The 12,238-nt window shown below is 46.3% G+C and overlaps 1 protein-coding gene across 9 annotated transcripts in view; it reads left to right on the forward strand.

Moving 5' to 3' along the window:
• Nucleotides 1–313: 313 nt before the first annotated feature.
• ZXDC (ZXD family zinc finger C) overlaps nt 314–12,238 on the forward strand; it is a 62,236-nt gene continuing 50,311 nt past the window's right edge. For all 9 annotated transcript variants that reach the window (XM_036244260.1, XM_036244254.1, XM_036244258.1 and 6 more), the window contains exons 1-5: nt 314–1,292; nt 3,676–3,828; nt 3,925–4,003; nt 4,934–5,064; nt 9,496–9,666. In XM_036244260.1, the coding sequence (XP_036100153.1) occupies nt 329–1,292; nt 3,676–3,828; nt 3,925–4,003; nt 4,934–5,064; nt 9,496–9,666 (1,498 nt within the window). In that variant the 5' untranslated portion in view covers nt 314–328. The remainder of the gene's footprint in view (nt 1,293–3,675; nt 3,829–3,924; nt 4,004–4,933; nt 5,065–9,495; nt 9,667–12,238) is intronic.

Consider the following 12,238-nt stretch of genomic DNA (forward strand, 5'->3'; position numbering starts at 1 on the left):
CAGTTTTCGCACACTTGTCAGTGTGAAGGCTGGCGGCTGCAATTATTAACGCATTACCCAGATGAAAAAGGCTAGCCTGTTTCCCCTGAGAGGTAGGGGAATCTCTATCCAGGTCCCTGGGGCCACACGGGCGTGTCCCTGACGTCACGCAGCCCCAGAAGCCACACGCCCCGCCCCGTGGCTCACGCGCACGCGCGGCTCCGGGCCAAGCTGGGCGCAGGGCTTTGGCGCCGACTGGCCGGGGCAGCCACAAGGCGTCGCGCATGCCTGGGTGGGGCGAACCGCGCTTCCTCTGAGCGGCGGTTACGACGCCGCGGCTGGGCCCAAGATGGATCTCTCGGCACTGCTAGCCGTCCCGACCCCGCGCTCAGCCCAACATGGCGGCGGCGGCAGCCCCAGCCGACTCTGCCGAGGTCCAGGGCCACCACCCAGCCTGGGCCCCGCGCGCCGCCGCCTGCTGCTGCTGCGGGGTCCCAAAGATGGCGGGTCGGGCCCGGGGCGAGGGGAGGCCCGGGAAGTGGCGGCAGGCCCCGGGCCGAGCCCGCCGCCCCTCGAGGATGGCGGCGACTCCTTCGTGGTGCTGCTGGAAGCGCCGAGCGATGCCGCGGGCGAGGCCTCCGGGCGGCAGGAGGCCGAGTCCGGCGTCGACGTGAGTCCTGTTGGCCGGCCCCAGCAGGGCTCCAGCGGCGCTGGCTCCGCCCCTGATAGTGGCGCGGCCCTCGCGAACACCGTCACCATCAGCAGCCAGGACTTGCTGGTGCGCTTCGACCACGGTCTCTTCACCCTGACCACCGCGCAGCCGCCGCCACCCGGCCTGTCGCCCCGGGGCCCGCCCGTGCAGCCAGCCGAGGAGGCCGCGAGTCCAGCCGAGGGCCGCCGCGGGCCCCTGGGCCCCGGCACGCTTGGCTATCGCTGCCCCGAACCTCAGTGCGCGCTCTCCTTCTCTAAGAAGCATCAGCTCAAGGTGCACCTGCTGACGCACGGCAGCAGCCAGGGTCGTCGGCCCTTCAAGTGTCCCCTGGACGGCTGCGGCTGGGCCTTCACCACCTCCTATAAGCTTAAGCGGCACCTGCAGTCGCACGACAAGCTGCGGCCTTTCGGCTGCCCGGTGGGTGGCTGCGGCAAGAAGTTTACCACGGTGTACAACCTCAAGGCGCATATGAAGGGCCACGAGCAGGAGAACTTATTCAAGTGCGAGGTGTGCGCGGAGCGCTTCCCTACGCAAGCCAAGCTCAGCTCCCACCAGCGCAGCCACTTCGAACCCGAGCGGCCCTACAAGTGTGACTTTCCCGGTAACCAGGGCCTGCGGGCGGGCTGCAGTGGGTGGAGAGGATTCCTGGGCCCCAGGTCCAAATTCAGTCGTTCAGAGTGGGTGCGTCGGCTGTGCAGGGTTTAAACTCGGTAGGCCAAGTATGAGGGGTGATAACGGAAACGCTCCTGTGTCTGGTGTTTGTGTTCTAGTTCTGCCCAGGGCACCTGAACCCTGCATTGCTGTGGGGATTACAACATTGAGGTAGCACAAATAATCACAGTTGTCCTTTCCCATGGTGGTGGCAACAGATCTTTTTGAAGGTGCTTCTGGTTAGTAAAAGAAATAATGCATCGTCCCAGAGATTTGTTATGAGGCAAGTCTTTATTTTCCTCCGTTTCATCCTTTAGAAATACTCCTCAGATATATGTGGGGCATACACTCAGTGCTGGAGGAAAAACAGATGGGTGTAGCACAGATTCTTTGCCTTTTCTTCTTTTCTTTGGACTTCACAGTTTTGTCAAGTTCTTAAAATTATCCTTATTTTATAGATGAAGTGACTGAGGCTGACCAATGTGGAAAAGAAATCCAGTGGTGGTTCTTTTTCCACAGTGATTGCCTGCAGCGGTGAAAAATAAGGCTTCAACACAGTAAACTCTTTACCAGGATAGGGGGTGTAGGTGCTCTAAGATAGAGACAGTGCCTCAAGGGAGGAAGGGAAGATTCCTTCCTGGGAAGGAGTTGGCTTGGGGGAAGTGGGGTAGAGGCATTGCAGATGGTAAAATCAAGGCAGGGAATATGGGTTGTGGTGAGAGTGTGGGAGGGCCAAGCAGAGAGTGAATGACCTTCCACCATCAATTCATTAAAACAAGGCAAGCATACACCTGGCATGAGCCCCACGTGTGTATTGGCATGTTATATACATTCAGTGTTCTCCTAATGTATATGTTATAAAATATACTCAAGTATAGGGATTTTGAAAGAGTGAAATGAAAAACAAATCTAGTGTTTTCTTCCTACATGCTGTAGATTGTTTTGTGTGTCCGTCTTTGTGGAGAACATGGCTTTAGACCACTGATTAGAAACATTTTTCAGTCATACACTCTGGAAATCTGACAGTGGCCGAAGACTGCTTCCTAGTAAAATGCAGAGAGCATGATTCTGAGTCTAGTAGTAGGAAAATGAGGGATCCAGCCTGCCTTAGGGCATAAGGCCTTGGTTTTGAGCTAGATGATCAGTGGGTTGTCCGTTTGCAAGATGAGTAGAAGCAGGAGAGGGATCAGTTAAGCCCCAAGAAATGTTTCAGATATAAGTTTCCTTAGGGCTGATCTAGGCAGTGTCATTGGGAATGGTGAGGCGGCAGATGCAGAGGCAGAATAAAGAGCTGGGTTATGGATGGGAGGAGGGTGGTTCATTCTCATGTAGGCAGACATTCAGCATGCTCAGATTTACCTGACCAAGTGTATGACTATACAGAAGCCCCAAACAGAGAAAGGTGGGGTGTGTGTGTAGGGGAGGGGGGCGAGGAGATTTATGGCAAAGAGGGTATTTTACCAGTTCAATGTGGACAGGAGGAACAGGGTTCCTTGGACCAGTACTTTCATGTGATGCTGTGCAGTGTGTATTTACTGGGTGGTTTACAGGCACTAGGGTAGCATGTTAAAGAGTCTGAGAAGAGCCTCTATGCCTGATATTTTCTACCCTATTTGAGTATGTGATGTTTTTGTCGAAGGAGTCTAGGATTTGCTCAGGTAGGCCCCTTTGGCTGGTGGCTCAACTGGGGGCTGAAGATGGAGGTTATGGAAAAGACCATGTGAGTGAAGATGACCCCATTAACCTCCTTTGACAGAGCAGGGAGCGTTGAGGAAATGGGCAAAAGGAAAAAGAGAAGCCAGATGTCAGAGGTGGGGGCTGCCAGTTGCAGAGGATGTCAGGGGTACATTTATAAGTAGAGAAGATGTAGTATTGCTCCAAAGGATTAAAAAGTCTCAGATATTACAATAGTTTGTGGCCCTTTCCAGCTCAACCCTAACAAAGTCTTGTTCTTTAGTACCTAATTTGTCACTGGATTTTCATGGGTCTCACACCAGCAACATTAACATTTGAGTTCACAAAATGTATACAAAATCTGTGCCACAGAACCGGGAGCAGATGGCTGTGACTGGAGGACTTTTCTTTGATCAGGTCCTTCATCTCTAAGTCACATCAAAACAGGTGCCTTGTGTGTGCTTGTTGGCTGCCTTTGTCACCCCTACATTAACTATTACAAAGCCAGATGTCAATGGTAGTAACTTACCAGAGGTGCTTCTGAGTCATTTTATTCCTAGTCTGCTTCGGTGCCAGCAGTTTCCTGAATGGTGGCTAGTGTAGCTGCCTTCTGTGATTTTTGCCACTCCAGTGAGCAGGTTTGTGTTTTCTTTATTCAGGCTGCGAGAAGACCTTCATCACGGTGAGTGCTCTGTTTTCCCATAACCGTGCCCACTTCAGAGAACAGGAGCTCTTTTCCTGCTCCTTTCCTGGTTGCAGCAAACAGTATGACAAAGCTTGTCGCCTGAAAATCCATCTGAGGAGTCATACAGGTAATGAGCTAGAGAATGCAATGTCATTTGGACCCAAGATTTGCCTTTGTAGTAGCTTGCATTTATAATATATGGTGTAACCTTTTCTTTTCTAAGGTGAAAGACCTTTTATTTGTGACTCTGACAGTTGTGGCTGGACCTTTACCAGCATGTCTAAACTCCTGAGACACAAAAGGTAATCTATACATTTTGGTTGAATTATGAGTTTTGAAAATGAATGAATTATTTCTTAGTAGCAGACGCTACTGGATAAACTATCTGTAGATATTTAAAAGTTATCTGGAAAACCCAATTTGAAAAATTCAGAAAGCTATAAGAATGAGAATCTTATCACCTAAATGAGAATCTGATCACCTAAAGTCAGTTTTTTCTTGTGTATACTTGCTTTTAAATTTAATTGGTACCCTTTATGTACAATTCTATATTTTTAAGAAAATTATTGTGTGGAATAAGTTTTCCTCATGTCAGTACAAACTTTCTATGGTGATAATGATGACCTTGAAGGGCTTAGCCTACACGAAGGTGATGCTCAACACTTCTTTGTATCTCATTTAATCTTCACAACAACTCTGACTTTGATGTTCTTCTGTTTTGCAGTGGGACTAAGAGCTTGGGTGGTTTGTCTACATTTGTACAGCTGGGGTTTGGGGGGTTTAATATAAAAATGTTACTCAGGAAAAGACAGTGTTTATGCATGGACTTGAGAAGATCATTTTAGCATTGCATTGGATTTTCTGTGCACATTTCCTGTTGCCCTCTGTGAGTTGGAAAACTTGTTTATTATTGGGATTCCTAAACAGTGAAAGCAGTTTTATCAATACTCTGGGACTTAGCTGTTTCTAGATTGAAGCAGCACTGATTTTTTTGCATCTGACTCTGGGGTCAACTAGGTCATTAAAGTAGAATTTCTAATTACAGGGTGGCTAAACTGCAATCTGCCCTTGTGGGATTGTGGGCTAGAGATATAATTAAGATTTTCTGAAATGTACTGGTTATTATTATTATTTTTTAACGCAAAGAGTTGGTAGTTTGGTATATTTTACAGAATTTTAAATCACCTCTGGGTTGTGTGAGTAATTAGTGTCATGTCTTTCTGTTCTGGCAGGAAACATGATGACGATCGGAGGTTTACCTGCCCTGTTGAAGGCTGTGGGAAGTCATTCACGAGAGCAGAGCATCTGAAAGGCCACAGCATCACCCACCTGGGCACAAAGCCATTCGAGTGTCCTGTGGAAGGTAGAATTTAATACGTTACTTTGAGCTATAAACTAGCACTATGTCCACATTGATGTTGTAATTTTTAGCTGTTTAAAGGTAAGTTTTAATTGCTTAAAGACAAGGTGAGTGTAAGTTGTAGTATTAGATTTACTTGGATTTTAGCTAATTGCTGTATCTTGGGAGTACTGTATTGGAAAGAATAGACTTCAGAATCAGACCTGGTTTGACTGGTGGCCCTGCAGGGCACTTGTGAGGATTAGGTGAAATAACGTGAAAAATGCCTATTTTGGCATCTGGCACACATCATGGACTCAGTAAATGGATGTGAATGATGCTGTGATTAGACAATAGTAAAGTTAGGCTGGCTTTCTAAAAAGGTAATACTGTACTAGGAATTTTTTTTGGCTGTGCTGGCCTTACTCTAGTGTTGCAGAGGCACTGGGGGTGGCAGAGCCAGGTCAGTTTATAGTTGTGAATTTGAATCCTAGCTCTACCCTTCCCTAAGTTGGTGATCTCTGGGCCTAAGTTTTCTTATTTGGAAAAGGAGTTAATAAAGACCCATTTGAAGCTGAAATTAGTTCCTATAAGGTAATGAATGTAATACAGATAGTTTAACCAAGACACAGTTCTCTTCATCATAGCTCTGTTGGGGTATGACAGATAAACAGGTAACATGTAGAAGTCACCCACACTGTCTCTAGGGCATGGGAATGACCTCCCAGTCAGCTGAAGAATGAGGAAGAGCTAGCCAGGGGTGGGAGTGGCAGAAAGGCCAACGTGGGGAGGTCTTCCAGTGCCATAGGAACAGCAGGTTTTTGAGTGCTTGGAGCAGGCGAGTGATGGGCTCATATCTGAGTTTAGGCTCAGTCTGGTTTCCTGGAGAGATGGTCTGATGCCTTGACTGGGGTTTGGCAGTAGGAAGGGAGACAAGGCATAGATGAAAGAGATAGGGGTTAGAATTAACAGTGCTTGGTGAGGAATTTGGAAGATGAGGGTTATGAGAGAGGCAGTAGTTTGGGTCAATATCTCAGTTTAGAGAGGGAATATAGGGCAGGGAGTTGCAGGAAAAGGAGTTTGGTTTGGACATAACTGCATTTTAAGTACCTATGGTCTTCCAAATGCAGATACTCAGCGGGCAAAGTGCTGTACTGCTGGGGCTTGGTGAGTAGGTGGGCTGGAGTGAGGCAGGCAGCATACCAGTAATCATTTAAGACATAGAAATGGGTTTAATTCTCAAGGAACAGTGTATAGTTGACCCTTGAACAACATGGGTTTGAACTGTATGAGTCCAGTTACATGCAGATATTTTTTCAGTTGACTGCAGTTCATTTGATCAACAGAGTTCAAACCCATGTTATTCAAGAGTCAACTCTGCGGTTGACACTATGCATACTTGGAGGGCTGACTGTAGTCATGCGTGGATTTTCGACTAGATAGGAGGTCAACCCGCCTAACACTGCATTGTTCAAGTGTCAGTTGCAAATCGAAGAGAGGCAGTGTAGTGATTAAGAGTGTGAGTGCTAGATTTAAATCCCAGGTCTGTCTGCCCTTAAGTGGCTCTGTGACCTTGGACAAGCAGCTCAAGCCTTCTGTGCCTCTTTTTCTCATCGTTAAAGTGGTAATAAAACCTCATGGAGTTGTTGTGAGAGTTCAGTTGATTAGTAGGTTTAGTTAAGGCACATATAAACCATCAGAAAAGGTCACCTACTGCTGTTATGATTGTTATTAACGAAAGAAGGTCTAGGACAAAACCTTGGGGACTGCCACAAATTCAGGTGAAAAGCAGAGGAGGACCCTGGGAGGAGCCTCAGAAGAAATGGCAAGAGTGGTCGAGTTAGTGGCACTGAGGCTAAGAGAGTAGGATGTTTGGGAAAGGAAGGGAATCAGTTCCAACTGCTGAGGTGTGGCGGGTTGATGAGGAATGTGTGGGGGCTCCTCTGGAAGGCAGGGTCATTGGGTCTCCCCGCTTTGGAGCAGGGTTTGAGGTTCAGTGTTGTAGCTGGGGCAGAGCTCTGCTCTGGTACCTGAGAGGTGGGCTAAGGTGAGGGTGGAGATGGCTTGTACTGTCCATCCCTCTTTTAGAGGTTGAAGGAAAGAGGAGAGGGCAGTTGCTGACAATGATAGAGGTAGAGGAATGCAGGTAATGGGAGGGGTGATGGGGCTTTGGCTGGTTGAGAGTGCTCTTCTCGGGGAGTGGTGGTAAAGGGCAGGAGCTTGGTGGAGGGATCCCAGAGCCCACTTTCAGATTGGGTGAGAGCTGATTATTCTTGAGTCTGGTTAATTAGGCCATTTTCTCTGCTTTTGTAGATGTTATATAATAAAAAGTTAAAAACAACCACTGCATGCCTTTTCTATGGTAAGAGGAGGAGGAGGAAAGGATAGAGGGCCATCAGCAGCAAACATGTATGATGAAGGATAGGTGAGGGACCGAGGACAAACATGTATGGGATGGGAGCTTTTCCAGAGCATGTGTGATGGAGTAGGTGACCTTTTCTGATGTTGCGGAGTCTCACAGGGAGTTGAGGTTGGCAGATGTTTGTGTGGTCACTATGCACCATGATGTGAGCTGAGCAGATGCTTGTGCAGTTGGGGGTTTGGAGGGAAGGTTGTCATGAGGGACTGCTTCGCCCCTCCCCTGGGTGGTGTGACTTGGTGTCAAGGTATGTTGTTGTTTATTAATATATTTGATTTGTAAAGAACTGACACAAATCTCAGTAGATAATGTAAATAGGAAAGAAAGCCATTAACATGAAAAAATGGTTACACTCCTGGTTATCTAAGGAAATACAAATTAAAATGAAATATATTTTGTTCCTTGTTGAATTAGCAAATATTTCTAAAAAAATGGAACTCACTGCTGGCGAGAATATAGTAGATGTCCCCATTGTGGTTGACCTCTATCCTTGGGAAAGTAGTCTGATTGAAAGTGTAATTCAGTGCCTTTGCTCCATGAGCTGCCTCTAGAAATCTGTGCTGAGGACTCTCAGCTGGAAAAGGGGTCAGGAGCATGGCAGATAGAGGATAGAGGGTATGCCTACACAGTGCTTGGAACACAGCAGGCATCTGGGTGTGAGAACTACAGTGTCTCTTTTCTCTATTGTTTTCCAAATGTTCTGTTATGAGCCTGATTGGGAAATAAGTTTGAAGCTTTGTTTGAAAATGAAGTAAGTTGAAAACTCCACAGAGGCAGCCAGAACCCTTACTCATCTGGCCATATCCTATCTTTATAGCCTCTTTTCCTGTAATGGCCCTCCTCCAGGCTTCATCTCGCCATTCCAAATGTTGGCACAATGTAATGATTCTCGTTTCCATTTTGTTAGGCACAGTGTGAGTACTCTGTAGGTTGGTATTGGTTCCTTTAGTCCTCATAACCCCTGGGAGGTTGGTGTCATTCCTACTTTACAGAAAAGAAAAAGGAGATTCCAAAAGGATAAATAATGCCATACACTAGCAGGAAACTGAGCAAGAGATGGGATCCAGCTGGCACTGATGCCCTTCATGGCATCCATACATTAGCTTGGCAGTTCCCTTCGCCTGGATGCCCTTTGCTTTGCTAGGGCTGATCCCTACCACTTGTTGAAGCCTAATCACCTCACATGCTACCTGCCTCCTGAAACCTTTCCTCTATCCCCTTAGGAGGTGTGTTATTTCTTCTGCTTCCAGCACATGTCATGGCACTAGAGCTGGTTTTATTCTGCCCTTTGTTATGACAGCTGGTTGTTTACATGTCCCTACCAGGTCATGAGCTACCAAAAACCCCACTTCCCTGTTTTTCCCCAGGTGTAGAGCTCCAATGGTGGAAAATCAGGGCATGAAGGAAGATGCTGTATTTTTTAATGTCTTGTTTTTCCTCTGATCTGTGTGCAGGTCTGTGGTCTTACTGACTGGTTAAGCAGTTGAGTAGTTAGCAAGGCATTGCCAGCTCCAGACTCCACTCATGTCCCCAATTTAAGAACATTTGCTTGGTCTCTCTGGGCATCAGTTTCTGAGTGGTAAAGTGAGAGGAGTTGGCCTTGGTGATCTGTTGAGATAGCTTCTAACCTTAAAAATGCCATATAGGATTATGGTTGTTTTTATAGTAGTAGCTTAATAGAGATCATTAGTATAAATTTTTAGCACTTGAACATTTAAGGAGTTTAACACTTAATTTAACTTAATCTATCCAAGCAGCCCTGTGTAATGGGTGAAGAAACAGGCTCAGAGTTAACTTGTCCATGGTCACACATCTTATACACAAATGATGTGAACTTCAAATTTCCTTTTAAAATCAGAGTTTGCTTTCAAATTTAATTTCTTAGGATGCTTTTCTAAGGGGTATTCAGAGTATGTCCTTTTCCAGTGTCCCAAAGCATGGTCATGCATTGTCCCATGATTCTGATATGACAAGGAAATGTTAGCATTGGTTCCTTGGCAATCTGTGGATTTAACACATCATTCTCTTTGTTCCAGGGTGCTGTGCTAGGTTTTCTGCTCGTAGCAGTCTCTACATTCACTCCAAGAAACACCTGCAGGACGTGGTTGCTCCAAAAAGCCGTTGCCCGGTCTCCAGCTGTAATAGACTCTTCACCTCCAAGCACAGCATGAAGGCACATGTGGTCAGGCAGCACAGCCGGCACCCAGGTTGGCTTGATTTATGTCTCTCATGGAGCTACAAGGATGAGTATGCTCGATCTGTGTCAGAGAAGCGAAAGGATGCCATTCCTTCTTTAGCTCCTTTCAGAAGCTGCCTGAGCCTAGGTTAAGATAATCTAGTGCAGTGAGATCTTACTAGCCCAGGGACCATGGCTGCCAAGCTTGGTGGCCTCTTTTGTACTCGACTGCCTCTTCTTGCCTCTGTCTCCCTATACCTTCTTTGTCTGAAGTTTTTACTTTGAAGAATGTTCAGTATTCCACATTGTTGGTTTTTCCTATCATATATCTCCTAAATCTATCCCTCTGTGACCTCTGTCTTAAGTTCTGAGCCTGCTCCTACACTATTTTTATCTTCTTCAGCTCCTCTTTCTAAGTACTGTGGTTCTTTTTTTTTTTTTTTTTTTCATTTATCTTCAGATAGAGCGGGAGGGAGAGAGGGAGGAAGAGAGAGAGAAACATTGATGTGAGAGAGGCACATCTAGTGGCTGCCACCCACACGATCCCAGCTGGGGCCGGGGACAGACTGCAACTGAGGTACATGCCCTTAGCAGGAACTGAACTTGGGCCTCTGTGATCCACGGGGTGATGCTCTAACCATTTAGCAAACCAGCCAGGGTAGTCCCATGGTTCTTTCTGAACACACCCTTCTGTCTCCTCTTGTCCATTCTGCTGCTGAGAAAAGTCCTTGAAAACAAGAAGTTTTCACAGTTGTGTTTTAGGACGTGGATGGGGCAGGGGCGTGAGAACTGAGGGAACCATGACAGTGCTCCAGAGGGGGAGTCTGGGCACATGAGGACTTGTTTATCTGGCTACAGGGTGGCATGGAACTTAGAATCCTGCTTCTTGAGGCTACATGCACAGTCCTATAGTCAGGATGTTGAGGGGTCTGGGTGGCCACATAGCTGCTTCCCCTAGAGCGTTCATATCACCCTGCTCTCTGGGGCATTGGTGGGGTTGCGGTGCCTAGCAGGTCCTGGCTGGTGAAATCCTGGCTAGCTATAGAGTTACCTGAACGTGTTGTTAACCAGGCCCTGCTAATTGCCACCTGTGTGACAGGTAGCACCCATCTTGGGGCTCAGCCATCTTCCCAGTGTGTGATCCTAGGCAGGGCACAGGTCTGCCAGCCCTGGTTTTCTCATCTTTCAAACACAGAATTTGAGTGGTTCTCAGAATGATAAGTCTTGTTAAAGTGCCTAGAGCAGAACTTGATGAGTAGTTTAGTTCAGTGAATGTTTGTGCCCTTCCTTTGTCTTTTAATCCTGTTTAGTGTGGTCACTTCTCTCTTTTGACTGTAACAGTGATTGCTATTCAGCTTTGTATTTAAAGAAGCTGCCTTTCTGCTCCTGCCCAGCTCAGAGCTGGTTTTCTGTGATATAAGCACCTGGCCTCTCTGCTCCTTCCCCTTTCCTAGCCTGGATCTTTTGAAAGTCAGCAACAGCACCCTTTACTCTCTGGGTGTGAGAACCTTTCAGGTGCTTCTTTAGTGCTTATTTTCCAGGTTCCACATTTACGATGTGACATTGACTTACTCCTGTGTCATTCTTCCCTGCCACAGGTTAGGGGTAGAACACCAGGTGTTGACCCAGTGCTCACCTCATAAGAAATAGATGCTTGGGAACATCTATGTATTGTGGGCCGATTTTGCTAGGGGCTATGCTGCCCCTGGATTAGCTGTTTGATTTCCTCCTTACAGTGGTCCTAGGATTGGGGTCGGAGGGGTGTGGTCCTCATCACTCAGTCACTGACAAAAAGGCTGAAGTGGAAATGAAAGGATTTGCCTGAGGTCAAATAGGCAAAGAAGGGCTGGAGGCCAAGGTCATGATTGGAACCATATTGTACATGCTCTATTAATTAATGTTTTTTTTAGTGATTTTAATATTTAGTTCTTGCACATAGCAGGTCTCCAGTAAATATCTGTGGAATTAATAAAGTGCTAAATAGGAAATTTATGAACAAATTTGTATCTATTTACACTAAAATTATTATACTTAATCTCTTCATAGAGAGCTGGATCCTCAAGATTGTCAAGGGAATTATTATTTTTAATTTCTCCAAAGAATCACTGCCATTTTTTTTCAAAATGTTTTATTGGTATTAAGAGATACTTAATGAAGAAACAGTAATATATTGATTCTAGTTTTAAACTTTGAAGTAATAGGACAACTAAAGAAAATATATTTCAAATGTTTATTTCATTTTATTTTATTTTGGGGCTTTCTAGAGTAGATTCTTTCATAGGTTTGCATGAGAAATATAATAGGCACTCTGACCTCGTGTCCACAACCAGAAAGTATCAATTTGGGATTAGTTAGTTGGTGTTATGGGATCAATAGAGCCAGAAACTGAGAGCCTTTTCCCTCTGGCTGGGCCCTGGCACATTCTAGAAGCTGCAGGTAGGAATTTCTTACGAAAGAATAACATCAGCTCAGGCTGGTTTGGCTCAGCGGTTGGAGCATTAGCCTACAAAAGAAAGAATAACATCAGGTCCTCGTTTGGCTGCAGATTTGGGATGATTGGGTGAACTTGTGTATAAACCCCCAACTTGAATATTCATTGAAAT

This window comes from Molossus molossus, unplaced genomic scaffold (genome assembly GCF_014108415.1).
Source record: "Molossus molossus isolate mMolMol1 unplaced genomic scaffold, mMolMol1.p scaffold_m16_p_6, whole genome shotgun sequence".
Classification (NCBI taxonomy): domain Eukaryota; kingdom Metazoa; phylum Chordata; class Mammalia; order Chiroptera; family Molossidae; genus Molossus; species Molossus molossus.